Source organism: Perca flavescens, chromosome 21, assembly GCF_004354835.1.
Source record: "Perca flavescens isolate YP-PL-M2 chromosome 21, PFLA_1.0, whole genome shotgun sequence".
Taxonomy (NCBI): Eukaryota; Metazoa; Chordata; class Actinopteri; order Perciformes; family Percidae; genus Perca; species Perca flavescens.
The window spans coordinates 9,482,181-9,509,662 of record NC_041351.1 but is presented as its reverse complement, the minus strand read 5'-3'; the positions used below and the strand labels follow the sequence as shown (position 1 = coordinate 9,509,662).

General features: G+C 40.5%; 3 protein-coding genes across 3 annotated transcripts; 1 reads left to right on the top strand and 2 right to left on the bottom strand.

The window, feature by feature from the left end:
* Nucleotides 1–954: 954 nt before the first annotated feature.
* Nucleotides 955–12,869, bottom strand: timp2a (TIMP metallopeptidase inhibitor 2a). Its single transcript, XM_028568396.1, has 5 exons — nt 12,466–12,869; nt 6,322–6,422; nt 6,080–6,188; nt 3,679–3,803; nt 955–2,918 (listed from the first exon to the last, which is right to left on the bottom strand). Exons 1-5 carry the CDS (start codon nt 12,599–12,601, stop codon nt 2,721–2,723), a joined length of 669 nt encoding a protein of 222 aa, XP_028424197.1. The 5' UTR covers nt 12,602–12,869; the 3' UTR covers nt 955–2,720.
* Nucleotides 12,870–14,186: 1,317 nt separating this feature from the next.
* sfxn2 (sideroflexin 2) lies at nt 14,187–23,992 on the bottom strand. The gene is made up of 12 exons (XM_028567871.1): nt 23,503–23,992; nt 21,459–21,719; nt 20,804–20,974; nt 20,612–20,710; nt 18,808–18,883; nt 17,876–17,961; nt 16,231–16,291; nt 16,042–16,108; nt 15,896–15,945; nt 15,770–15,819; nt 15,614–15,661; nt 14,187–14,897 (listed from the first exon to the last, which is right to left on the bottom strand). The coding sequence occupies exons 2-12, from the start codon at nt 21,611–21,613 to the stop codon at nt 14,798–14,800; spliced, it is 963 nt and encodes a 320-aa protein (XP_028423672.1). The 5' UTR covers nt 21,614–21,719; nt 23,503–23,992; the 3' UTR covers nt 14,187–14,797.
* On the top strand, nt 23,911–27,122 carry arl3b (ADP ribosylation factor like GTPase 3b). Its single transcript, XM_028567873.1, has 6 exons — nt 23,911–24,194; nt 24,747–24,890; nt 25,025–25,141; nt 25,294–25,344; nt 25,783–25,968; nt 26,069–27,122. Exons 1-6 carry the CDS (start codon nt 24,192–24,194, stop codon nt 26,114–26,116), a joined length of 549 nt encoding a protein of 182 aa, XP_028423674.1. The 5' UTR covers nt 23,911–24,191; the 3' UTR covers nt 26,117–27,122.
* The last annotated feature ends 360 nt before the right edge of the window (nt 27,123–27,482 follow it).

The window sequence follows — 27,482 nt, the reverse complement described above, 5'->3', positions numbered from 1 at the left end:
TCATCAGATACATTGCAGCAGGTGTGTTTAGTGCTAATTAGCTAAGGTTAGCATGCTAACATGCTAACGATGCTAAGACTGTGAACAAGGTAAACATTATTCCTGCTAAACATCAACATGTTAGCATCGTCTTTGTGAGTGTGTTAGCATTCTGATTTAAGCATTTAGCTCAAAGCACCACTGTGCCAAAGAACGGCCTCACAAAGTTGCTACATGCAGCATAGCAGTAAACCAGATTGGTCTCGTTATTTAATTCCAGCACTTTTTACTTGAAAGTGTTTAGATTTCAACACACCATTTTCCAAATGACTATTTTATTTCATCATGTCCCGTTTGTCAATCATGATAAACAGGATGGAGCCCGTTATGTGATCAGACCAAAGCTACAGCCTATTACATAACCTTCTCTGCACGGTTTGCCTTGAATGACAAATGGACTTTTTCATCATGATTGAAATGGTAAGAAATAAAACGGTTATTGGAAAAGGTAGCTTTGTAAAATTAAGACATTTTAAAACCAAACCACTCGAAATATCAAGACTAATCTAGTTTAGAGCCATGCTAGCTAATCTGTGAAGCTGTTCAGTAATGCTTATATACAGTACATTATGAAACAAACCTTTGCTTTGTGCCAACATCAACATTTAGCATAAAGCAAAGGTTTGCTTCATAATGTATTACTCTATTAATTTACTCATTTTTGAACACTTTGGGCCTCCATACTTTTAGCCTGCATCACGTCACTGAAACCGTATCAGCAAACGCCTAAAAAGACAAAAAAGGCAGCGTTTATTTTTTTTTTTTCAAACATGTGGTTTTTATTTGATAATACTGAATATTTTGTCCTTCGCCCGGACTTACACAAAGCATCAAACACATGCACAGTCCTCTATTCACACAAGGTACCCATTTCTCATTTCTCTACACCTCTCCAAAAAGGATTCATCTCTCTCACTCTCACGTTACTCCAGCGCAAGAGGACCTTCTCACCTCGACACTACAGCTAAAGACATCATAGACAAAGACAGCGAAAACACACAAAAATCATGACAGGTATAATAATAACACTGAAAAAATACAAAGTAATGGAAAATGGAAAGAGTTTACTTTTAAATTATGCCTCTAATACTCCATCATATATATATTTGTTTGTTAATGTAGCTTGAGGTGTATAAAACAGCACTGTAAACTTCAATTGAGTAACTTGCTTTCTATGACAGCGATGAAGCTTTCATTAATAACTGGAAGGAGCAGGAAAGACGAGTCAAAGCTAACATTAAGCATGTAAAGACCCTATTACTCATGAAATGAACCGTCTGCGAGAATATATTGGCAAATCCTGAAACTGCTGTTGGCATTTACAATCAACAGGTAATACAAAGACACTGAAATAACACCCAACAAAGCTCTTTTTGTTTTTGTCTTTCACACATAAAATCTGCAAAAATCCCTTATATCCGAACCTCTCACACGCCACTTTTTTGTTTTTCTTTGATTGCAAGTACTATTTTCTCTGTTATGACAAAGATAGCGAGAATAAGTTTGTGAATATGGATCACCAAAAGCACTCAAAATAGGAGAAATCTGCACCTGAGGTGGATCTGTCGGTCTCGGCGAACTATAATCACTGTCACATCAGAGTGTTCAGGCTCTTGTCTTTACTGGAACTCATCCTCAAAAAGTGCAAATCTAGTTCTAAAGCAGTAAATAATAATCATCAAGTAACAACAAAAGTATATGCATAGGTACTGTACAGCTACATAGTGGGGATAACAAGGGAGAGGGATGAAGATGAGAAGAGAAAGAGACATTTTGGATATTTCTGACTGGACTGTGGGGCGGTGAGGTGGTGTTTTACCTCATGAGCAGGTTTAAATTTAGAGCGCTCCTCTTTACACAGCATAGACTGGTCCAGTGAGGCCTGTGACGGCCACAGACTTGAGTTAAAATCTCCACGAGAAAAGATTTTTCACCTAATCAAACCAGGAAAGATCAGCCAAGATGACTCATGTTCTTTTTAAACAAAACAGTTAAGCATGCAGTGGGCGTCCGACGTCACCGGTGGCCAAACGGCTCCCAGCAGAGAAGATGAGGGAAGCAGTAACTAATAGTGTTCAGAGAGAGCGAGACAATCATTTAAAAAAAGGCAACTTGGAATTTGGCTTTGGAATAAAATGGAGAATGAGGTAATAAAAGTAGAAACACGATGGGCAACGAATGATCGTCCGTAGATCGGGATTGACTTGTGAAGTTGGAGAACAGAGCTGTTAAAGCGCTTTGCGGGGCAGGAAGTGCTCTGTCTCACCGAGAATTTATATCCTCCTGACGCCAGCCTCAGGAGGAAGTTATATCATCACTTGACCAGTCTATGTCTCATGATGCTAGGTTTGTTTTTACAGAGAACAACCCGAGTCTGAGAACAACCTCCGAGCCTCTTCAGTTCAATTTGAGCAATGCTGAAATTGAAAGCGGCCTTGTGTTGCTTTGTCTAACTGAAATGCTAACGGACAACAAATACAAAGAGAGGCTGAAGGTTGTTTTCGGACCAGCAGGTCATTTTAGTCACATTAGCTTTCCCTTAAAAAAAAAAAAAAAAAAAAAAAAAAAAAAAAGAAATCAAAAATCACATTGCCTGATGTTGTTATCTTAAATTTCAATGGAATCATTTACATTTATTTTCCAGCCAGGCTGTGCAGTGGGCAGTCAGGCGAGCCAAGTGATTAAGGGTCATCGGCGTCCAGGAACTCCTTCTTGGGCGACGCGATTCCGCGGTACCAGGAGCAGGAGCCGTCCGCCCTCTTGACGCAGGCGTAGTGGCTGGCCTGGCGTCCGTGCACCTGCTTCTCGATCATCATGTCCGTCCACAGACACTCCTCAGGAGCAGAGATCTCACAGGGCAGAGAGGGACAGCGCACAATCTGCAGAGACACACAGAACAATCTCCCTATACTGTGTGCACAAACTGTGGAGTCATGTTAAGTCAAGTTATGATATTATTTGAAAATAATTATAACTTATAACATTTTATTACAGTATATACCATATTATATTTCTATATTAATATCCACACAAACACTAAGCATAATTACTTTTTCATATTATATATTATTTACAGTTTACATACAATAAACTTGCTGATCACATCACGGTCACTTTTGCCTTCTAATTTTCTTTAATTACTCTTGTATTAGTTTCTATTTTTACTTCTGTTCTTATTTTAGTTTTATATGTCTTTTTGTATTTAGTTTTTATAGCGCTGTCAGTTAATCACGAGATTGGCCCAGCAAACTTCGTAGTTTTTGGGCTTGCGAGTCGGCCCAAAGAGTAGTAGGCTAACGTTACATTTTGGGTGGATGGCGGGCACGCAACGCCGAAATGGACGCCAGTAAGATTCTGAATGGAAAGTTTACTTTTAAAAAGTTTTTTTTAAACTTATCTTATAATATATTATATCTTATATAGTTTCGGTAAAAATACCAAAAAAAGCTCACTGACTGACATGTTATATTTTGTTTGTTTAATCCCTACAAAAACAGAAAACAGGAACAAAAAGAAATGCAAATCCTCTCATATAAGAAGCTGAAACCAAAAAAGAATTGGTTTATCAAACTCGATTTTCTGTCAACTAATTCAAATCAGATAAACCATACATACACAGACAGTCCTTTCCTGCCTTACCTTGCATTCACAGCCCATCTCGTAGCGTTGGCTAAGGCCCTTCTTCTGGGTGTTGCTCAAGGAGTCCCAGGGCATGATGTAATCACACAGGGTCACATGCATGCTCCCGTCGGCCTCGGCCTTGCCTGCAAAAGAACGAGACAGCGATAAAAGCTTCACAATGACAGGATATTCAGACACAACATCATAAATGCAGCTGCATCAATATAAATGCTCATATTAGACAAAAGGTCAAACTATGAGCGTCAGACAACGGGTAAAACTGATCAAATCTGTTACTTTTCAGACGGGTGCCTGCAGGCATCAACACAGACCACCTGTCCTCTGTGTGAAAAAGCTGGTGTTTATGTTTCATGCATGAGTGGCACCAGTCAAAATAAGAAGATATTTCAACTTGAGTTTACAGATCTGCTCAGGCTGCATCCTCCTCACTTCCCCGCTATCTGTCTGTCAGAGCAACTCTCAACATGTTGAAGTCTTTACAGCATGTCCTCGCAGACGGGACTGACTCACGTTTCACTGGAACTCTTCCAACGGTTAACCCTTTAAACTAAAGAAAGGATGAATCGTTTTAAAAGATGCTCCGGTCTGCAGAAAGTTAACTGCCTTTCCCACTGCTCAAGTCCTGCAGTCTGAGAGAGAGGAAACGCTGGCTTCAGCAGTTCCTCCTCTTACAACTCTCTGTAATTAGGGCCGAGTGTTTGCGGGTGCATCTCTGTCTGCGATGGGGAAACCAGAGCATGAATGACATCATGATCCTCTATGTCTCCTCTACTCACTGCACTATGTCTCATTCTGCTGCTTTTAGTCACAATACCACCCAGATTTAGCATACAAAACATGAAAAGGTATAGTTTGACATTTTGGGAAATATGCTTATTCAAATGAAAAGATTGATACCACTCTCATCTGTATGTTGAATGTAAGTCTCCAGCCAGCAGCTAGTTAGCTTAGCTTAGCATAAACACTAAAGGCAGGGGGAACAACTAGGTAACACAAGTTTTATGGGGGTTATGTGCTGGACTATTTCTTGGGACAGTCACAGTAACTAGTCGGGCACTAAACTCCCCATAAAACGGTAAAATTGACATTTTTACACTTTTTTTAAACGAATTAAACAAACGCAATACAATGTGTTAATAAGTGAGCTTTAAATTGGATTTAAAACTGGATTTTGTTGCCTTTGGAGTCATGCTAGCGTTTTTTTCTTCCTGTTTTCAGTCTTTATGCTAAGCTAAGCTAACGTCTCCTGGCTGTAACTTCATATTTAGCAAACAGACATGAGAGTGGAAGCAATCTACTCATCCCACTCTCTGCAAGAAAGTGAATAAAGTGAATTCCCGCTTTTTCTTTAAACTTCGCAAAAGCAAAACATTTTTTGCAGCCTTATCTGTGAAAGCAAATATGAATACAAGGACATGGACAGTCACTGAGTCACAGTATATCCAGCTCCCATCTCTCATGGTCATCATCACCTCGAGCAGGGTGAACGAGATATACAGTACGTACATTTACAACTCTCAGGAGCTCAAGCTGTAGCACGACAGACAAGGTCACTGCCAGTCTCCACAGGGTTTAGTCTGCAGCGTATCATTACCCATAATAACATAAACAGTTCCTCCTCCAACACACAAAATGGCCCGCTAGTCTTTATCCAATGCCATGTTTGTCTGCCTGGCTGTTTACACTGGGAGGTTGATATCTGATTATCTGTCTGTTTGTCTTGTTATTCTTTTGCTTTTTGTTTGTACGGTTCCATCTTAGTATAATTATAAGTATAATAATATTATATAATATAGTATAATAATAATTGCCCATTAGAAGTTACCAGAAATACAAGTTTATTATAATATTTCAACAATAAAATACTATTTACAAAGATATAAAACAGAGAAAGTCTGGAGCAAATAAACACATATTTGGTATTTTTCTAGATAAATGACTTACGGTTGTTAAAATTTAATGGCAATCTGAAATAAAGTAACTGACTAAATGTCAGTAAGTATAGTGTATGCCTAATGTAACCGTTCAACATTTTGGAAAATATGGTTATTCACCGTCTTGCCAGAAGTTAGATGAGAATATTGATGTCGCTCTCACTGTATGCTGAGTATGGAGCTACAACCAGGAGACGGTTAGCTTAGCTTAGCTTAGCATGAAGACTGTAAACAGGGGGAAAACAGCTAGCCTGACTCTGTCCAAAGGTAACACAATCTGCCTATCAGCACCTCTAAAGCTCACTAATTAACACGTTATTTCTAGTTTGTTTAATCCGTACAAAAAACTGAAGAGTAACAATGTCAAGTTGAGAAATATTTCCACAACATGTTCATTTTTACATTTCCGTTTGTGTATGGGTTGGAGAAATCTCTCCAGAAACAAAGCAGACATCAAATCTCACCTGAGATCAAGTACTCCTTCTTGCCGTTGACATCCAGAGTAACGCCACAGACAGCGGACATGGGAGCCGTGAAGACAGCCTCGATGTCCTGGTTAGGCCCCTTGAACATCTGGAACAAAACCACAGCGAGCCGGTCAAAAGGTCAGAATGAAGGAGTCAAAGTCTGAGCATCAAAATACTGGGAGGCATCTTGTGGATATTCTATCAAGTTAAGGATTCAAATTTGATCAGTGTATTCTTACCTTGATCTGTTTGACCTCATACTGGATCCTCTTGATGGGATTCCCATAGACATCATTCCCAGAATCCACCTCTCTCTCTCCCACCACCTTCGCTCGAATCACTGTGGAGGACACAGAGGACCACAGCGATACATGATCCCATCATCAAAAGACAGAAAGTAGATGCAAAAAAAGACTAAACCTTTGTCAATAAAAAAAAAATAAAAAAAGGATGCAAAAAGTTGCTGCACGCAACCGGATATGTGAACAAGGTGTTCACAATGAGTATTTTCCAGATCAATCAATTCATTGTTTTGGTCTACAAAATATTAGATAATATTAAAAAAATGCCCATCACAATTTCAAAAATCCCAAGGTGACATCTTTAAATTTCTTGTTTTGTCTGACTAACAGAGATATTCAATTCAATTTTATTTATAGTATCAAATCATAACAGGAGTTATCTCAGGACACTTTACAGATAGAGTAGGTCTAGACCACACTCTATAATTTACAAAGACCCAACAATTCCAGTGATTCCCCCCAAGAGCATGCATAAATGGCAAGGAAAAACTCCCTTTTTAGGAAGAAACCTCAGACAGACCCAGGTTCTAGGTAGGCGGTGTCTGACAGTGCCGATTGGGGGTGTGATGAACAATGGCAATGATAGTCACAATAAAGAGAATGACTAGAAATAGTAGTTGTAGTAGTTTATGGTGTTGCAGGGCACTGCAGTGCGCTATATTCAGTTTACAATTATATAAAAAGCAGCAAATTCTCACATTGGGTAATCTGACAGCAGAGAATATTTGGCATTTTTGCTTGGAAAATGACAGCAAGATTCTTGTTCACCACATCCCAGGCTAACAAAAGGTCAGATTGACAACAACTGACACAACCTCCACAGCTGCCTGAAGTCTCATGTCTCATGCCCAGTCAATGAAAACACAACAAGGGTTCCCATTTGGTCCAAAACTGCATGAGGGCCAGACACATAAACTGACTTGGCCTGCAGCACTAAGCTTCCTGCTTCCAAACATGACCAGGAAACCGTCAAAGGAGCAGAATTAAGGAATATAAGAGTACAAGTTGAAAGCTGATATGCAGAGAGAGAGAGAGAGAGAGAGAGAGAGAGAGAGAGAGAGAGAGAGAGAGAGAGAGAGAGAGAGAGAATGGGCCAAAGGCATGTTTCTTGACGTGTGTGTGTTTTTTTAATGGCCTAACTGACTACATCAAGCTTCAGCTATGCTTCGGGCATTTATTCAGAATGGAAAATATGAGCAATAGAGAGAGAGAAAAAAAAAAAACATAAAATAAGCAGGAACAGAGGACACGTACACATGGCTACACACACACACGACTTACACCCTTGGGTTCAGTTTATGACTTGGAGCAGACACAAATATGGGGGTTCATGGCTCCCACAGTTAATAACGTCTCCTTCTTCTGCTCCTTCCTCTTCCCTTTTTTATTCTTCCCTCCTTGTTCACGATGCGTGCTTTTCTGCACGTTACTACGACAACTGCTATCAATTGTCAAGTCTATAAAATGTCAAAAAGGTGAAAGGTTACATTTTCAATTGGCTTGATTTGTCCATAAACAAACCAAAACACCCAAATATTCACGCCTCCACTATAAAACACTGCAGAAAAGCCTGAATTCTATTCAATCTGAATGCAGCATTGAAACTAAAGTCTTAATTGAATCTATTGAGGTGTATGGTGGCTGGCTTTCCACTCCGCCTTTGACTTTCAGAACTATAAACACTTTGTTTTGTCGGCCCTGAATATTGAACTTACATTGCTAATTTTGGCACAAACACGACTCCAAACTAGTTCAAATTTAGCTTGGAGTTTGCCTGTTTGTATCATCAACCTCATGAGGTGATAATATGTCAACGTGTTTAAAGCTTGTCTCGCTGCCTACAAGTGGCCAAAAACAAATAAATTAATGTAAAAAATGTTGAATGTTTAAGTTGTTATCCAAATAACAGGATGTGTTATCTAATTAAATCTATTTTCTAATAAAGGAGAAGAAGGAGGAAATAAAAGATTTGATAAGAGATTTGTTGACTCTGAGATGAACAATTACAGGATGCAATGGAGCGGACTATCAACACTGATAACCGGCTTTATAAAGTCATTTATCAGTGCTTCAGAGAAACCAATCCTGGTTCCTCACAAGCAAACTTCTGCATTTTATTTCCTGATGTTTATGCAGCAACAGCCAGAGTGCACACACACACACACACACACACACACACACACACACACACACACACACACACACACACACACACACACACACACACACACACACACACACACACACACACACACACACACACACACACACACACACACACACACACACACACACACACACACACACACACACACACACACACACACACACACACACCTGGCTGGCACTCTCTCCTGCATTCCTCTCAGTTTTTCCGCTCTCATTTCCTGACCTCATTCTGAGCCACAAACTAATGAGCAAAGAATCAGCAGCAGGACACAATACTGAGGGGAAATTACCCTGTTGTTCACAATGCATTGCTATTATGGGAGCTTATCTGTCTACCTTGGTGTTGCAGACATGTTTACTTCTCAGTATCCCCCCTGCAATAAAGCCAGACGGATCATCCTGTGCAGTCTAAACAGCGTGTTGCAGAGGCGGCAGACTACACAGCGTGATGCTTAAATAGCACGGCTACCAAGCTTCACCGCAGATTGATCCTAAAGTCATCGGATCATCAGCAGTCAATCAGCAGCCAGGAGCCCCCCCCATAAACCACCAACTGACCCACATTTCTAGCCCCCCTTTGAACAGGACGACATTTTAATGACTTTTACATGAGTATCAGTTGCACTACGCAAGGTTTTCCATGCAACCCCTGTATGAAAACGCACACACACGCACCACATCCTAAATCCCCCGCACTCAATCCCACCGCATGACAATCCTTTTCTTTTTTCATACTCCAGTGACCACCGAATCATCCTCCACATTCCTGATGTGGTTTTTTTAGCTCCAGACGTATGTGGGCCTTCTGTTTAACCTGTCATTTGACCAGAGACAATTTGGCCGGCTTGATGACCTATGACAACATCTGTGTGAAGACCTGTGCCGCAAAGACAAAGCTCTGGTTTCCTTTGAAAAGGTCTTCATGATGACAGCTGCAGATCAACGCATCAATGGAATTATCATCAAATAGTATACGTTTTTTTTAATTCAAGTATAATATATTGTTATTTGTGTAGTGTTTAGATTTATGGATCATTAAAAATGTAGGAAGATTGGGAAAAATGTCCATAAAAATCTTCAAAACGCCAGTCCAAAACACAAAAGTATTCAATTTGTGAGGATATAAAAAACAGAGAAAAGCAGCAAATCCTCACATTTGAGAAACTGGCCTTTTTGAACAGCCAAGTGGTTTAGCACTATAATATTTAAAGCAGCATTAATTATATTAGATTATATATTATATATTTTTTGGCCACTTGTGGGCAGTGGAACATGTAAACATCCTTTTAAGTTGATATGGCAAACTGTTGTTTATTTACATCCAGCAGATAAAGAACAACATTATCATTCATTTGGAGTCATGTTTCAGGTTACATGATGAATGGAAATCCAATATTTACTCTCTTTTAGCGCTTAGGTCTATACCAACTCCTGAGGGAAAGATCTCTCTTTAGCTGCTAAATGCTCCTCTATGTTCCCCAGCTAGTCTCTAACTCGGTCTGTCTGCCGTTTGTTAGGATTTTCTGAGCTTTTTCACTGACAACAGCTGCCTGCTGCTGCTGGAAACAATGTGGATTGAGAGCGGTGAGACTGAACCAAAATGTAAGCCAGAAAACCAAAACAATGAGTTGAAATGTCCATTAGCGCACCTTTAATTTCCAGTGAAGTTCTTGTAAAAGAATGTATATGTAAACACAATTTAAAACACAAATATATGTTACCCAAATAGTTTCTACTCTAAAATGTATTTCAACACAGCAACTTACGGTGCATGTTAAGTACATTTCATGAAGAAAATATTTCTAAGAAATGAGACATGCACAGTCAGTGTTAATGTGTTGCTGCATGTCCACTCCTGTAGACCGAAGGGGGGACTCTGGTCTTCCACAAAGTTCACAACGCCCAGCCTCCGGCCAGTCTGACAGGGCAGGGCAGCCGGGGAAGTTCCCCTTTGTGGGCGACAGATTTACGAGGATGTTTGTGTCTGCACATGTGTGCGAGTGAGTGTGATTATTGTAGATCACACTCACTAGGTGCATGACACTGCTTAATTTCAGTGGCTTGTGGGCTTAAAACACACACACACACACACACACACACACACACACACACACACACACACACACACACACACACACACACACACACACACACACACACACACACACACACACACACACACACACACACACACACACACACACACACACACACACACACACACACACACACACACACACACACACACACACACACCTGTTGACAAAGTCGCTTTGTTGCCTACATGCACATTCTGGGCAACCAGACAACCAACTCCATTCTGATTATCTGCTCTTTGCAAGCCTGCAAAACCCATTTCACCTCCATCTACAGTCCTGCCTGTGCAGTGTCTGATCTGGGTGTTTCTCCCAGCAGATTGGAGTTTTTAGATTTGCCAAAACCAGAGTTGTTGTCATGTTCACTCTAAAAACCATCGCCGGACAATGACATTGACCATTGCACATTTTGTGTGCATCCTCCTCCTTCCTCTGACAAAAGCTATATTGACTCATGCACCCTTAAAAAAAACAACATGAGCACACCAAACACAAATACACCTCTGCTGTTAGACAGGCTGTCTCTAAGTCCTGTAGGTGAGAGATTGAGTCACACCTGAAAATAGAGATGTCATTTTGCAACATGAAAATACACAGTTACACATCTTATCCACAAACACACACCCATGCATGTGGCAGTGTGTGTAGGCATGTTTGAATAAGTCAAAAGGAAGAAATGCTAAAGTAGTGCCGCCTTAAAGTTTCTCATTCTGAAGAATACCATTCATATTTTAACTTGGACTGTGACTTTTATTGTTTTTTCCTTCTAAAACACACCCTGAACTGACAGCCAGATGTCATCTGTAGCCAGAGTGTGCATGTGTGTGTGTGTGTGTGTGTGTCTGTGTTACACCGGAGCAAAAGTTGGGAAAATCCCAGCAACATTCCTGTAATTCCTCCCAGCACCACCCCTCACAGGAAGAAAAAGGGCAGGAATGGAAATAAAAAGAAGAAGAATAAGAAAGCTTGTGGTGTGACATATTCTGTGGTTTAGATTCAACCCCTCACCCCCAAAACAAATTCTCTTCACATTCTCCATCTCTTGTCCTCCTCTCTGCTCTTTCCCTCCTTGTCTCTTTTGCCTCTCTTGTGCCACGTTGCCCTGCAAAAGTCAGGCGACGCAGCTTCGTCCCAAAACAGCTGAGGGGTGAAGCCACACTCTGCTCCAGACCTAAGACATTATGTACAGTGATGGTCCCAGACTCCTTCCTGTGTATTACACCGACTTGCACAAACACAGTGCACTTACACCCCTACAACAATATAGTCTTCTTATTGTGAGTTTCTAATACTGATATATTCCAACAAAATCAAAATAAATAATTACCAAAAAGTTAATTATCATTTTAACAGGTGCACTTTTAACTTTTTATGGTGGTGTACAATAAATGATAAGGGGACTTTATTTTAAAATGAGCTTGCGTGTGTTTGTGGATGTGTGTCCCCCTTCATAACATGCCTCCATGACACCTAAAAAACTTTAACTCTTTTTTTTCTGTGCTTCCCAAATGGCTACTTTGGTATTTTAGAGGTGTCATGTTGTCATCATGACCAACTATGACAATGGGATCTGCGTGTGTTTGTGTATGCGCAAGTGTGCAATCTGGATGCAATGCAAACTGTCTGGCCATGGCCTTGAGGACCCTCCACCTTCAGGCTTTCCAGCGGTTTCCAGAAGCAGAGCATACTCGGCGCGCACCGGAGGCGGGCAGAGGGGCTGAAACCCGCCGCTGTAGCTTCCGGTATCTGCGCAGGAGCCTGGTGCAACATGGGCTAGGTAAACAACAACAACAACAGTCCCTGGTGCCGTACTCACCTACATCGGCGTTGCAGAACGCCTGTTGCGGATGTACCGGAGCGCAGCTGCACGCTTCAGCGAGCTCCTCCGCCCGCCACAGGACCAGCAGCGCGAGCGTGCAGAGGATGCCGTTAATGGAAAACGGCATTTTCATAAACACTGATGCGACGTTTTTTCAGCCTCTTCGTTGCTGTGTGCTGCGCAGATGCGTCGCAGTGTAGTTCCAGCGGCAGGCAGCAGCGTCCCCCTCCGCTTGTTTTTGTTTAATTTTTTTGTTTTTGTTTTAACCGACAGAAACCTGGTTAACAGCACCGGGCGGTGTGCTCGCTCAGCTCCGGTGTAAAGGTGAGGTTTCACTGTGTGCTCGGTGGCTCCCGGATATGTCTTGGCTGGTGTCAGCAGCTGTCTGTCTTTAGGGAGTGTTTCCGTTTTTCTAGGATCAAGGCGGTTTTATAAAGCAGCCCGTGCGGCTCCTCCTCCCGGCAGTACCGGCTGAACCGGCAGGGGGCGCTGCCTGCTCCGGCTGGATCCAACCGGAGCCGTTGCTGCTTCAAAAAGGTCTCATGTTACAGTTATATTTACGAAAAATGATTTAACCCCATTCCCATATTTTAGCATTTATAAACAATAGCCAGGAAATTAAAATATGTAATTTGAACTAACAGTTTATAGTTCATATGTGTATTGAAACAGGAGGACATTTAATGAAAATTACTGCACATAAATCTGTCCCTGAAGATGCTGAGTTTCTTCAGTCTGTCTGCGGTGGTTGATTGTTTACTTTAGTTCAATTCTGAAGTAGCATTTCAATTGAGTATTTCCATTTTATGCTAATTTATGTGTCTACGCCACTACATTTCAGAGGATAATATTGTACTTTACTGCACTACATTTATTGGACAGCTGCAGTTACTTAGCTTATTGTATATATATATATTTTTTTTACATAAAGCTTATAAAATACAACCTTTTATTAAAGATTAAACCAGTGGTTCCCAAAATGTTTGGCTTGCAACTTCTTACAAAAAGAGGTATCCATGAATTTTGAGATAGCAGTTCCACCAAAGATTTTCCCACCCAACTTCCCAGATGATTTGATTTAAAAAACTGTTGGAGGCCCAAAGACGTCAAAATTATCTAAAATGTCATAATAAAAACACACATTAAAGGAAATTCTAAAGAAATTAATACATTTGTGAAGCACAACCTTTTTGTTTTCGGTTTCCTCTTTCATCTTCCATTAATCCTCAACCCCTTTAGATTTATCTGGTGACCCTTTGAATGGGCCCGACCCCTAGGTTGGAAACAACTGGACTGAACTACCTAACTGTATATAAAATAGTGATGCTTCAGTATCTGATAAAGTCATATCTATCAGTCACAGTGCCCATTTTACTGCATAAGTAGGCATACTTATATTTTAGATAAATACATTGCCAATAATACTTTTGTATTTCTACGAAAGATTTACAGAACTTCTACTTTACACTGTGGTACTGGCATTTTTACTTAAGTAACGGATCTGAGTACTTCTACCACTGTGTCCAGTGTGTCACTGAGATGACATAAAAATAAATAAAAATAAACACATTACAGGGCACTATATTTCAAATATTGATGTTGTTTTATTCCAGCCCACACGAGGATCATGGCACCAGTCTGAGTTAACACAGCGAGATGATGCGACCGGCAAACTTTTAGATAAATCATGCAAATAAGTCGTACATCTACCTCCATTCTGGCAGAAGAGGGCAGTATCCTCCACTTTTAATCACACAAAACTTCCATACACACACTGAATGGCCATTTTAGAAGTTTAAATACACGCATAGAAGTATTTTTCTGCTTTTGAAGTAAAGCCAATTTTGGTTTAAAAAAATAAAAAATCCAGCTCCTCCCGTTTTATCGAAGGCACAGATTGTAAGGAAGCTTGGCAAACAGAAGGAGCATGACACCATTTAAAAGGCATTGAGACACAAACAAACAGCCAATGAAAACAATACTGACAAGTCACACCATGAAGGACAAACTAACAGAGCTTTAATCTGACAAAGTAATGCGCTGTTCCTGAGAGGAGATCATTGGGTTTCTCAACAGGAGTACACAGTGCCCCTTGTATCTGTTTAATGTAAGAAAACAGACATATGTTGAACCAAAGAAAGAGAAACAGATACAAAGAAATAGTGACACGATTGATCAAAATCATCCCACAGATAAGCAACAATTTGAGAGATGTAAGGAAACAAGTATTTCATCATGACTAACAATTCGAAGATGAACATTATTACATAAACACATATGTATTCAGGCTTGTGTGGTGAACAGATAATGCTAATCAGCCCTCTCAGCCTCAGAGGCCTTTGTTAAAGTAGACACGTTGTACAGCGTCTCCGTATTGAGACACGATGGCGTCTCTCAGCTCAGGCTCCAGCTTCGACGCGGCCATAGAGCTGATGTAGACAAACAGAGGGAGATTTTAGGACGAGGGAGGGATATGTGGACAAAAGGGAAAGAGAGAGAAAAAATTAAAATGTTTGATTAAACAAGCTAATGCAGAACACTTCTGACTAAACAAATTGTCAGAAACATCACTAATGAGAACATGAGTTGGGGAGAACACAGCTGTTTCAATAAAAAAGTAACAAAATCTACTCATATTTAGGAAAGTAAGTTATTAGACTTTATTATTACACTTCCTTAACTTGAGTAATGCAAGTATAATTCCATTCATTTGCATGCCTGTATTCCTAAGCTTAAAAAGGGCATACTTTGTTTTGTTTTTGCACTATTCTTTGTTTCTTTGTTCGTGTACTGCTGCTGTGACATGGATGGATGGTTAAATAAAGTAAGTATTTGCAACATAGTACGGCAAAGTACATTTTCTACAACGCTTCATAAAATATACATTATTGTCAGTACATATTAAGAAGACTGTCAGTGGTCCAGTTGCATTGTTGGTAATAATAATAATAATAATAATAATAATAATAATAATAATAATAACAAAAACAGCTGACATCTCTGGTTCTGCTCCAACAGTTTTGATCATTTTAACTTTCCATCCTAAGGTTGACAATGTTACAGAAGTGCACTGATAAATGAATGGAGTACAATATTCATAAGCTACATGTGTCAGAAAGTGAAAGTACAGAAATAAGTTTGTTACCATCTCTGAGGGAACAGGGAGCAGGCAGCAGGCACCATGAAGACCAAACTTTAAAAAATAGAAAACAAGTTACTTTTTTTTGCCATAATAATTAAAAAAAAAAACAGTCCTGAGCACATTAAAACTCCTGTGACCCTGTAAGTCCTCTGTACTTACAACACTCCCACCATCATCACTTGAATTGGTCCGTGGAGATACGTGATTCTCTGTGAAAAGACAGAAAGAGTTTGATGACAGACGCACACCTTAGCAGGTTGGTGATGATGGTAATGAAGGTCTAACCTGCATGAACTTGTATTTTTCCATCCTCTGCATGATGATGGGGAGGATGACTGACAGAGGAGAAGAAAAGAGGTTAAGAGAGGTAGAGGATGACGTCAAGAATTCAACATAATATATTTCTAGGATTGAACTTTTTTTGTGCATACTCATTCCTGGTGCAGCCATGGTGATCCGAGAGATGACCACCTGAGTGATGCCTTTTGCGGCTGCTTTCTACAGGGGGACACGAAGCAAGATTTGAAGACACGTTTTGAATAGTAAAAGAAAGCTATTGTACGTTTATTTTAAAATGAACTAATCATAAAAGTGTCTTAAAGTGTGTCCAGAGTGCAGACCTTAGAGTGGCCCAGTTTGTTGCCATTTTCATCCGTGACGGCAATACCATTAAGAATTTCCCTGAAAAACAAGAGAGACAAAATGAAGGTGAAGTAAAAAAAACAAAAACAAAAACTGCGGTGATGGCGCAGTGGATATGACACATTGGTTTGATTCCCACTGCGATACATCAACCAACGTGTCCCTGAGCAAGACACTTCACACCTAGTTGCTCCAGAGGTGTGCGGCCTCTGATATACTGTATAGCAATTGTAAGTTGCTTTGGATAAAAGCGTCAGCTAAATGACATGTAATGTAACATGAAATCAAGGAGAGGGTTAACTTTTCCTGCTAAAGATGTCTCACAGTGGTCTGAAAGCACAGGGGAGACACCTTTTTCTCTCACTATGACTCTAGAGTCGGTACTCGCTCTGGAGCTAATCGCCGTCGCTCTCTCACTTCTCCAGTGGCCATCACTGCAGGAGCGTTAGCACGTAGGCTACTTCCACAATGCGTATTCATGACTCAACCAACTCCTTCTTGTCAGTTATTGGCTGCAACACTGTTTGTTATGTTTCGTGGTGCAGGTTGGCGCAGTTTGTTTTTGTTGCCATTTGTGGAGCCTGGGCTGTCTACAGAGACCGCGTTTTTTTTTACAGTGTGTTCAAGGGACAGGCAGCTCGCGGATAGTGAGGAGATGTTTGCTGTATGTGACAAAAAAATGTTGTAGCCTAAAAAACACGTCACATCACTTAGAGCACCTTTAATATAACAAGTTTTGGTGGCACTACAGGAAATGTCAGAGAATCACCAGAGACAATAGGATTTATCCCCTGGGAACCATGGCAAACTATTCAAGGTTCATGGTCAATTTATTGTCATTCTACAAGACAGGGTTACACATCCAAGATGTAGTCCCTTTATTCTAAACAACAACAACAACAACTACAGGTTTCACCAAGTCAAATTTAAGACTTTTTTTGGGGGGAAATTTTAGGCCTTTATTTCTGACAGGACAGCTTAGACTTGAAATGGGAGAGAGAGGGGGGAATGACATGCAGCAAAGGGCCGCAGGTCGGAGTTGAACCCGTGACCAGTGAGTCGAGGACTAAGCCTCTTTATGTGGGCGCGCGCTCTACCAGGTGAGCTACCCAGGTGCCCTAAGGCCTTTTTAAGACCATTATGAATGATATTTCAGACCTTTATCACAACATCAACTAAGCTGTACATTTTTTTTCAAGCCAAGTATCGCTTAACCTGCATTTCCCCAAAGCTGAAGAATAAAATCTGTTTTATGTCTGTGGTACAATCCGAAAGAGACTCGCGCCAATCACACGAAAGCGGCTTGGCTGCATTGTAAGTTGCATGTTGGTCTCATTTGTAGTTGTAATACAGCAAAATTATATTTGGACTAGCGAACACCACAGGATAAAAAAAAGTGTTGCATGGATGTAGGAAAATACAGACCTGCTTAAAATTATTTAAGACCTAGAACACAATATTTCAGAGAATGTAAGACTTTTTAAGGCCTAACATATTGAATTTGAAATTTAAATTTTAGACTTTTTAAGACCCCGCAGAAACCCTGAACAAGAACATAAACAGCGGAGTACGGAGGATGATGTTGCGGCTGGGGAGTTGAAGCAGTAACACAGCAGGACTTACTGTTGCCTCATCATAGGAATGTTAACACAGTTGGCTGCTGCCACTGCTGCAAAGGGGACCCAGCGAGCCACGAGAGGAGGAGCTTTCTGCAGGAGAAAGTCAAGACAAAAAAAAAAAAATCATTTTTACTTTATGATGGCCAGCTTTAGTACAGAAACATTTAAATCAGAGAGATAAGGACATGAAGTGACAACTCTTTCAAGAGATCTCTCTTATTTTCCCCAGAGCTTTCACCCTCATATGCTTGTGTGTGACTGTCTGTGTTTTATCACTTTTTTTCCTATGCTGTGCTCTGGGCCCATTAAGTATTTATGAAGTGTCTAAGAGTAGAAATGAACTCCTAACAGGCCAAAACTTCTCTAGAGTGATGCATTTTTTGTCCCACTATTAGTACTAGTAGTAAAAGCATTTTATAAAATTTTCTAACTAAAGAAATCACTCCCATTTCGGCTATAATTCAGGAGGGCTCCAGAAGTTTCCTAAGCTGTTCAAAGTTGCCAGAAGATGGCGTTAAAGCAGAGGTGTTCCGCAGGGGGAGAGCTTCTTTGGGAATGCTTGATGACAATAACCTTCAAAAGAAATCAGTTTTTAGACTATGTGGAGACGCAGAGGAGAACACACGCCGTCTCAGCTGAAACCAATGTCACTTTGCATAATGGAGGATAGATCAACTTGATTACAACAGGTCAAATTTAATATCTGCATATTTTTACAGAATGAACTTTATTGGTCGATATTCACAATTCTTTTGGTCAAGATCATGTCTTGTTTCAGAAGTGCACTCCCGAGGCAGGAAACACGTCTGACTGATTCATTGTTTCAAGTTATCCAGATAAGTTTGGTGACAAATTAAGCACAATAAAGCCAACTTTGTGCAGGAACTGTAAACAGTCATTGTCGTATGAATAAATGTCTGTCTGTAAGAAACGTACCTTTGTGTAGAGGTTAAGGCCGACTGCGGTTGCTAATGCTGTGCTGGTTGCTGTGACGTAGGCAACTCCAATCTGCCTGAGAGAGACAATGAAAGTCTTTTTTTAGACGTGGAATATGTAACATAGCTGGCTTTATCTCTGTTAAAGTGATGGCCTTTTGTCATTTAGAAAATACAGTAGGTGTCTGTTACATAAATGTCACGGCACCTGGGGGGGTGGTGTCAATGCTGGAGAACAGCAGCGAGTTGAAAAGTTAACGATATAAAAAAAATAATGACGCTGGAACCCTCTTCTCGCAGTGAATCCACTAATACGATCAATTTCATCACAGGGCCCCAGCATTGAATGTCAGGATGACTTTTAACAGTTACATTCCTGCAGAAAATATAGAGGGAGTGCTGGTCTGATTATTATCGTGGTTGTGAGGGTTTTATTATTTCCTCCTCCCTCCCCCAACACGAAAAGGTTCAAAATATGTTTATACACTGATCGGATATGAGAAGAATCTCCTCAACAACTTGAAAATCAGCTCATTAACTGTATTATGTGGTTTAATGAACTGATTAGATTTTCTTTGTGGTAAACAATATGTGCTTCTAATCTTCCTCTGTGCTGCCGTTACCTTTACGGTACAGGGATAGCATTGAATTCAGACTTGTTGGAAGAGTTGTGGAAATGTAATTATCTCCGACCAAGCATGATTACCGTTGTGACTTAGGTAAAAGTGAGGTGAGACCAACATAATAAATTGCCATCAGTTATGTAATGAGGTCTGTGTCTGGTCACCTCTGTATATATATATTTTCACTTTTCATTATGCATATATTCACTACCAGTGTTGGGTGTAACGCGTTACAAAGTAACGTAACTACTTTTTTGGGGTAAAAAGTAGTGTAACGCGCTACTACTGAAAATTAGGTAACAAAATGTTGTTCCTTTTTCAATTCGGCGCAACTTTACTTTTCCCAGGGACAGATTTGACAGCGACGCTGCCTTCTCAGCTGCGCGCTCACAAGCTCCACACGGGACGCAAGGATTTCCAGAAAAGAACCTGCATGTGTCTACGACAATGCACGGACCATCGTGGCTGCGCGACCGGTACAAGTCAATACAGACATTACATACACACTAACACAGTGTAACACCGATGACCTGCTGGTAGTTCATTCAACCCGCGCTGGACTCGTTCATAATGAATCAGTGGTCACACTGTGAGTAGAGAATCCAGTCTGCAGTGTAGACTTTTATCTCTGATAAACCACAGATTGGCTTTATGGTCAAAGATAGTTTTTGCATAATTAGCTTCAGTCTCTGCCAGAGACGCCTGCTTTTAAAAGTAACGAGTAAAGTAAAAAGTTACTTTCCATAGGGGGTAAGTAAGTAAAGTAACAGATTACTTTTTTAAGAAGTAACTAGTAACGAGCAAACACTACTTTTTAAAAGTAACTTCCCCAACACTGTTCTGTTTTACATTTTGTCCTATTCATTTGGAATACTGTCTATACAAATGTATTTACAATATAATGATATTACTTCAATTATATTGTATTTGTTTATACTTTAGCCGTATATCTTAACTTGCACTTGCTTTTACTTGTGTGGTTTGAGTTTTTGGTTATTTAAATGAGAACTGTTGGAGGTCCCTGAGGCCAAAGATTTTTGATTGACGACGACGACTATTTCTGCAATTGTTGTGAACCTGGCAATAGAGAACCTTGTTTCAGGTCTGAAAGAGGCTACACAGCAGGATTATAGATCCTTTAGAACAGTCCACATCCACTGAAAGCTTACAGAAAATTCTTACTTGGGAGTGATGGGGGAGGCAGCGTTACGGTTTGTGTAGTTGACAAGAGCGTTGAAGGACTGATTCACCCACTGCCAGAACACCACAGCAGGAACTGTCCTAGAAAACACACAGTTATGAAACATCTAAAGCTTCCTCTGTGAAACTGTAGAATGTGGTAGAATGCAGCTCGTCCCGTTTGATCTTCGGTACCTGTAGAACTGCAGCATGCAGCCGGTGATGGCCATGCCTCCAGGGACCTGGAAGGACATGCGGCCGATAAGGTTCATGCGGTCTCCGGTGTCTGGGTGGAAGGCCGAGTCGTACAGCTTCTTAGCGTAGTGGAGCTGCTCCTCTGTGGTGCCGGGAGGGATGGATCCTGCCCTACAGAAGGCCAAAAACACACCAACACATATTCATACCATCAACTACATGGGGAGACGTTCTTGCATTTCTTGCAGTTAAAATGCAGACCCCAAGGTATGAGCCAAATATTAAAAAGGGAAAATCCACCCAGAAAATAGATCTCACATTATGGACGCTATATTTACACTTCTGTCCGATATATTACCTTGATTAAAACTCATTTAATCTTTAAAAATCTGTATAGGATTAAGAAGTCAGTCAATATTTCTGTGTTTTCGCACCAATAACAAACAAATTGTTACCTGAAAAGCTTAAGATACAGTTCATAATATAAACATAAACAAAGATATTGACTTTAATGTCTGAGATTAATGCAAAAGCCCGACATATATAATGTTTAAGGTTGTGTTTTCGCTCAAACTGCTGAGTTACGATACAATACGTGCCTGAGAATTGTCATACTATCAACAATTAGTCTCTGTGTTTACATGCATCCTCTTACCTGCAGCTTTCCACTAAAGCTTTGGCCTCATCCAAGCGTGAGTCAGGTAAGAGCGCCGTTCGCCAGTCTGTGATGTTGAAGAAGTGTTTAAGTCGGCCCATAAATGTAGACTGATCCCAACGTGGCGCATCAATGTCGAATGAGCTCAAAGCCATTGTGGTTGTTAAAAAAGTAGTCCCAACTCAATGCATTAAAAAGTTCAAGTCTGTGGACAACCTCTGCTTACTCTGCAGGAGGTTACTCAGCAGCTGCAGTCGAAACCTGCAGAAAAAGAGGAGAATGATAATATAATTATGTAAAATTTGCTGTTGAAAATAAATAAATGGTAATCAGAAAAGTACAGGTGACTGACCGGGCTGTAACTACAGTAAAACATATTGATTCATAGTTAATGAACCAGACAGACCTGGTTTGAGCTGATGTAACATTTTTACACAGTGGGCCAGACTATTTTACCCCAACTCCCATTCCCACAAGGTTTCCCCAAAGACATGTGTGCAAAGCTTCAACGCTTAGTCGATTGGAAAAATTATGAATTGGCGACTTTTTAGATAATTAGACAATTAATCATTTCAGGTATATTTCATATTTGTTGTTAGTAGCTAGCATTTTAGTTTTAATGCTTTTTTCTATGTAGCACTTTGAGATTTGCTTAAATATAAAGTATGTTACAAATAAAATGTATTATTATTATTATTATTATTATTATTATTATTAATAAAAATGCCAACCATTTGCTTTTTCAGCTTCTTAAAAGTGAGAATTTGCTGCTTTTCTTTGTCTTCTATGATAGTTAATGAAATATTGTTGGGTTTTGGAGTGTTGGTTGGTCAAAATAAGCATTCTCATTCCATTTGGGCTCTGAGATAATACAGGACTCTTTTGCCAATTATTTGACATGTTATAGACTGAATGATGAATTGAGAAATCAATCAGTGGATTAAACAATAAAAAAATTGTTAGTTGCAGCACTAAAGTACTCATGTTGGTAATGAACCTTGGCAGGTCTGGCCGGCTCTAGCCCCCTCCCAAAACACAAACCCAGAACAAACACAAACTCTTGTTTCTACCTAAAAAAAATCTCAAGGGCTAAACTTCCCCCATAAATCATTGACCACCTCCTGGTAAATGGTTCCATGGGTTGTCATTTTGAGTTTTTGCAGCTGCAGCATTGTGCTTCCTAATACACAACCAGAGGAACCAGAACCTGCTGACTTCAGCTCAAACTATTCAAACATCCCACTGTGCATCTTCACTACATTACATTAGCAGTAATTTAATGTAGGTATTCTTCACTGAAATCTCACAACAGAAACCTGCCTTGTGTGGTTTAAACTTTTGTAAATGAAGGGCAAATGAGGAGAGGCGTATATCAGTGCTCTTTGAAGGCTCAGTATGGCTGGAACTGGGTTGTTTCTGCAGCTGTTTGTTTGGAAAGTAGGGTGAAGGCCTGCAGAACCTTATGGGGAACACTGAACATAAGCCAAAAAGTCAACGTGACCCTACATACCAAGACATATCAATAAGAATATACAAACAAAGACATGTTCTAAAGCAAACGATTCATTGAGGAATGAATAAGAAGAGTAATCGATCATGAGAACAACAGTGAGCTGCAGCCTATTAGATGCAAGGGAAGGTAGAGTTAATAAACAGGGATTTAGTACATGCTGCATGACAATTAATCAAACTGGATCTGCATGCAAGAGCACAGCCAGCATCTGAATACATCTGGATAACTAGCTAACACCTATAAACAGAACGATCTCAGCAGTTTGAAGCTCACACGTGCATAACATGTGTTGAATTTTATATGCAGATCATCTGACAAAGACATAAACTCGATATGGGGACAGAGTGGTTAGTCTTATGTTAAGACTGGCGAAACTGCTGTCAAAAGAGTTAAAACATGTCAGTCGGGGGTCAGAGTGATGCAACTCATAACTCGAGTTACAATACTTCTGCAGGCAGCAAGAAACTAACAAAACACGAGCACGAGCATCAACAGAGCTGCAATCTTTAGAGATAAAAACAAAATACATACCTTTAAGAGATTTCTCCTCAACCGCCCTACAGAGCAACCTGTCAGGTAATCAAATGTGCTCGTGTGGCATAGTAAAGACACGTGGCATGCCGTCCTCCAATCACGGGTTGGGGCAGCTCCCTACGTGAAAACCGGCGAAACTAAACCTGGCGTTTTATTATTTTTTACTGACTAAAACATAAATACTTAAGGGACACGATCAATATGTTGGCTGAGTTTAAGTCACCTACTGAACTCATGTAGAAATACGACACATTTACGTACAGTAACTAATTTTAACGTCAGTTGGAAATAACCGTACGCTAAATTAAACGTTTAGCTGTTAGCAGGCTGCTAACATCTAGCGTCTGGTCTAACTCTTCTAACTGGGTCAGGTGGCCATTTTTTCTTTTCCTAGGATGATGGCAAAGTGGCAAAGGCATGACCCGCCCGACTCTCCCTCTGATTGGCTAACACTCTTCTGCCTGCTCTGGTTGAGTTGGTTAGCTAGGTTTAGGTAAGAGGAGTGGGATTGGCTAGGGTTAGGATAAGAATGTCAGAATCAGCCAATCAGAGGTAGAGTAAGGCAGAGTAGGGCGGGAGATATCGTAGCCATCCTTGCTTTTGGGGGTTGCGCCTACGTAACTGTGCGTCTGACGTCACCCTCCTTAGTAACCCTCGGCGGCGTCTCTAGGAGAGAAGGCATCAAGATGGTGAGTTTAATTTTGTCGTAATAATTAGCTATTGACTGTTAACAACGGGCTAAATGTGGAAAATATTCACATTAAGTAGCGCTCACTGTATACATTTGCACGTTAAGGGCTGCAGCTGTCCGCTGAGAAAAACATTCAACTGCAAAAGTGCCTTGTTATTTCGGTCAGTTATCAGGGGAGATTAGCTTAGCACGTTAGCTACGTTTAGCTCCTGTTTGCGTGCCGTTAACTTACCCTGCGCTGAAAAAACTACCCCGCAGGGCACAACAAAACAAAAAAAGAAGATGATGTGACGAGCTAACGTTAATCACTCGACCTGTTGTCTTCATATATTTGTAACGTTACCGTTAGGCGAGTGTTTACCCATCTTTAAAAGCCACCGTGAGGACTAGAAATGCACTTGTACGGCCTTAAGTGAGGAGTCCGGGAGGATGGAAGGAATATGTGCATGTCTACAATGGTGGTTAGCTGCAACAGTGCTACCCCTGTTCCCCTGGCAAAGTTACATTACATGGCTGTTTTTTTTTTTTTTTTTTTTACTGATTGTTGCAGGGATTGCTGTCCATCCTACGTAAGCTAAAGAGCACACCAGACCAGGAGGTCAGGATACTGCTGCTGGGTCTGGACAACGGCGGGAAGACCACCTTACTCAAACAGCTGGCATCTGAGGATATCAGCCATATCACCCCCACACAGGTATAGAGAAAAGTTTTATACATGCACCACCTGTTATTGGAGCAAACCGATATAATAGAACAGGAATGTATACATTTTTGGGACCAGGATCTACATCTGCTACCCCTTTGTAACCTGTTTTCTGTTCACTCCAGGGATTCAACATTAAGAGCGTCCAGTCTCAGGGGTTTAAACTGAATGTTTGGGACATTGGAGGCCAGAGGAAGATCAGACCATACTGGAGAAACTACTTTGAAAACACAGATGTGCTGGTGAGTTGTGCTTGATTCACCAAACACAGCTTTGTTTATTTAAATCAAAGTTTACATTACTGTTTTAAATCTGTTCTGAAGTCACAGTTTATTACACATGCGCTGAGGATCTGCTGCACATGCAAACGAGGAAAACTTCCATTTTGTTTCAGATATATGTCATTGACAGTGCTGACAGAAAGAGATTTGAGGAGACTGGTCAGGTATGTACAATATCAATGTGTTATTTTGTGTCACTAAGATACTGTAGGGCACAAGTGATGTCTTCAAATTCCTTGTTTTGTCTGACCAACCCAAAAACATTTAATTTACTGTCATAGAAGATAAAAAACAGAAAATTAATCTAATTGTAATTAAATATTCAAGGTTTAAGGTTATGCCTGTCTTTGTGTCTTTTTTTCTGGTTCATTTTAGCAGCTCAAAACAGGATTTGAATGTTTCAGCCTTTAAGTCTTAGGTCCAGTTAAGTCTCACAGGAGTCAATTCTTCATTTCTGTGACTTAACTATCACTGGAGTCCAATTTTCAAGTCTACAGCTCTGTTTTTTTTATTAACATGAAACACTGGAGTGTCTATTTGTCTGTGACAATATTTGTGTGTGTGTGTTTATGTATAATTGACACATTTTGTGTGTGTTGCAGGAGCTGGCGGAGTTGTTAGATGAAGAGAAGTTGAGTGGCGTTCCCGTGCTGATCTTTGCAAACAAGCAGGACCTGCTGACAGCCGCCCCGGCCTCTGAGATCGCAGAGGGTCTCAATCTGCACACCATCCGGGATCGCATGTGGCAGATCCAGTCCTGCTCTGCCCTCACTGGGGAGGGGATTCAGGTAAGCATACGAGTTGAGCTTTTTTTTTTTTTTTTTTTATCTCTGTGTCTTTATTTTCTTTTTCTCACCGTGCTGCTATTTCTCTTAAATTCACTCTCAGGAGGGCATGAATTGGGTGTGCAAGAGCGTCAACTCCAAGAAAAAATAGCTTCACTTCTAGTCTTCTGCTACTCAGGAGGAACAGCAGCAGCACCTACGCTGACACACATTTCACCCTCCGGAGCCTTAGTACGATGGGATATACCTGTGAATGTAAACACACTACTAATCCAACATGGACCTGGAGTATTTAACCCCCTGCATTCCTGCATCGCTGATGTTTACTAATCTCAACACATCTTCCTACGTTGGCCTCTACAAAGAGGAGGGCGGTTTGACTTCAAAGGGATCCCATGCCAGGAAATCGACCTCCTCCACCCAGACTACCCACGTCACCATCACTGTCCCAGCCAATCCCAGCCACCATCCACAGCCTATCACAACCTCAAACATTCATTCCCATTAAACTGCGGTCTTTCATTGGAATTCCAGCTACACACTGTCCGGGAAACCCCCACCCCCCACCCCACCCTGTCTCATCCATCTTATTCTTACAGGTTGATATGTGTTCTTTGTTTTTTATCATTCCACAATGGCTGTAAGCTCTTTTACTGCTATGGCTCTGTTTGAAGTGAGGTATATTTTTGTAATTGTTTTATTTATGGTGAAGTAGAGTGCTTTCAAACAACAGCAAGTGTGATGTGTGTGTGTGTGTGTGTGTGTGATTTAAAGGATGTTGGAGAAACCATTCCAACTCCCCCCACTAAAGAATAATGTACATGTTAATATGTATAAAAAAGATGAGATTACATGGTTAAGAGGAACTACATTTTGGATTAAGTGTAAATAGCTTGGCCCTGTGATCATATGTTACGTTATGCACGTTATAGAGTATAGGTTACCCTGCTGTACTTTGTAGTCTATAATGTTTGCATATCTAATATATTTAGATTTTTATCAGAGGTATACGTACTGTACGTCCCAATGCATTTCTTTGTGCTCTTTGGGTTTGTGAGGGAATTCACTCTTGCATTTCCTTTTGATATTCTTGAATGTAATCTGTCCAGAATTGAAGGTACTGTATGTGAATAATAAAAAGACAAGAAATCCCGAAATCATTGAGTTATTATTGTTAAATGAAGTTGCTTCCTGCACTAACATACTTTAGTTTGCTCAGATCTCTCCAGGCTCTAGTGGTCACACACCAGCAGCAGGTGGAGTCAGCTGTTCATGACAGCATTAAAGCCTCTGTGGGAGACAGCCGCCGGGGTACAGGGCATTTTATTAAACTGAAGTCAGTATGTACTGGGAGGGATATAGCACTATGATATCCTACTCATGTAGACATATTACTTGTGTATATATAAATAATATTTGTCTCAAAACTATACATGTAAAGTTTTGAATATAGCTCTTTTGACAAGTGAAGTTATGTAATTACACACAGTCAAAGTTGGAAAAAAACAATACGGTAT

Coding starts and splice junctions, on each gene's coding strand:
- timp2a (XM_028568396.1), bottom strand. CDS start 12,601: ATGAAAATGCCGTTTTCCATTAACGGCATCCTCTGCACGCTCGCGCTG. Junction 6,189..6,321: donor ATGAGGTCAAACAGATCAAG/GTAAGAATACAC, acceptor GTTTTGTTCCAG/ATGTTCAAGGGGCCTAACCA. Junction 2,919..3,678: donor AGATGGGCTGTGAATGCAAG/GTAAGGCAGGAA, acceptor GTGTCTCTGCAG/ATTGTGCGCTGTCCCTCTCT.
- sfxn2 (XM_028567871.1), bottom strand. CDS start 21,613: ATGGCTTTGAGCTCATTCGACATTGATGCGCCACGTTGGGATCAGTCT. Junction 17,962..18,807: donor GCCTTAACCTCTACACAAAG/GTACGTTTCTTA, acceptor TTTCTCCTGCAG/AAAGCTCCTCCTCTCGTGGC. Junction 15,820..15,895: donor AAAAATACAAGTTCATGCAG/GTTAGACCTTCA, acceptor GTCTTTTCACAG/AGAATCACGTATCTCCACGG.
- arl3b (XM_028567873.1), top strand. Junction 24,891..25,024: donor GCCATATCACCCCCACACAG/GTATAGAGAAAA, acceptor TGTTCACTCCAG/GGATTCAACATTAAGAGCGT. Junction 25,345..25,782: donor GATTTGAGGAGACTGGTCAG/GTATGTACAATA, acceptor TGTGTGTTGCAG/GAGCTGGCGGAGTTGTTAGA.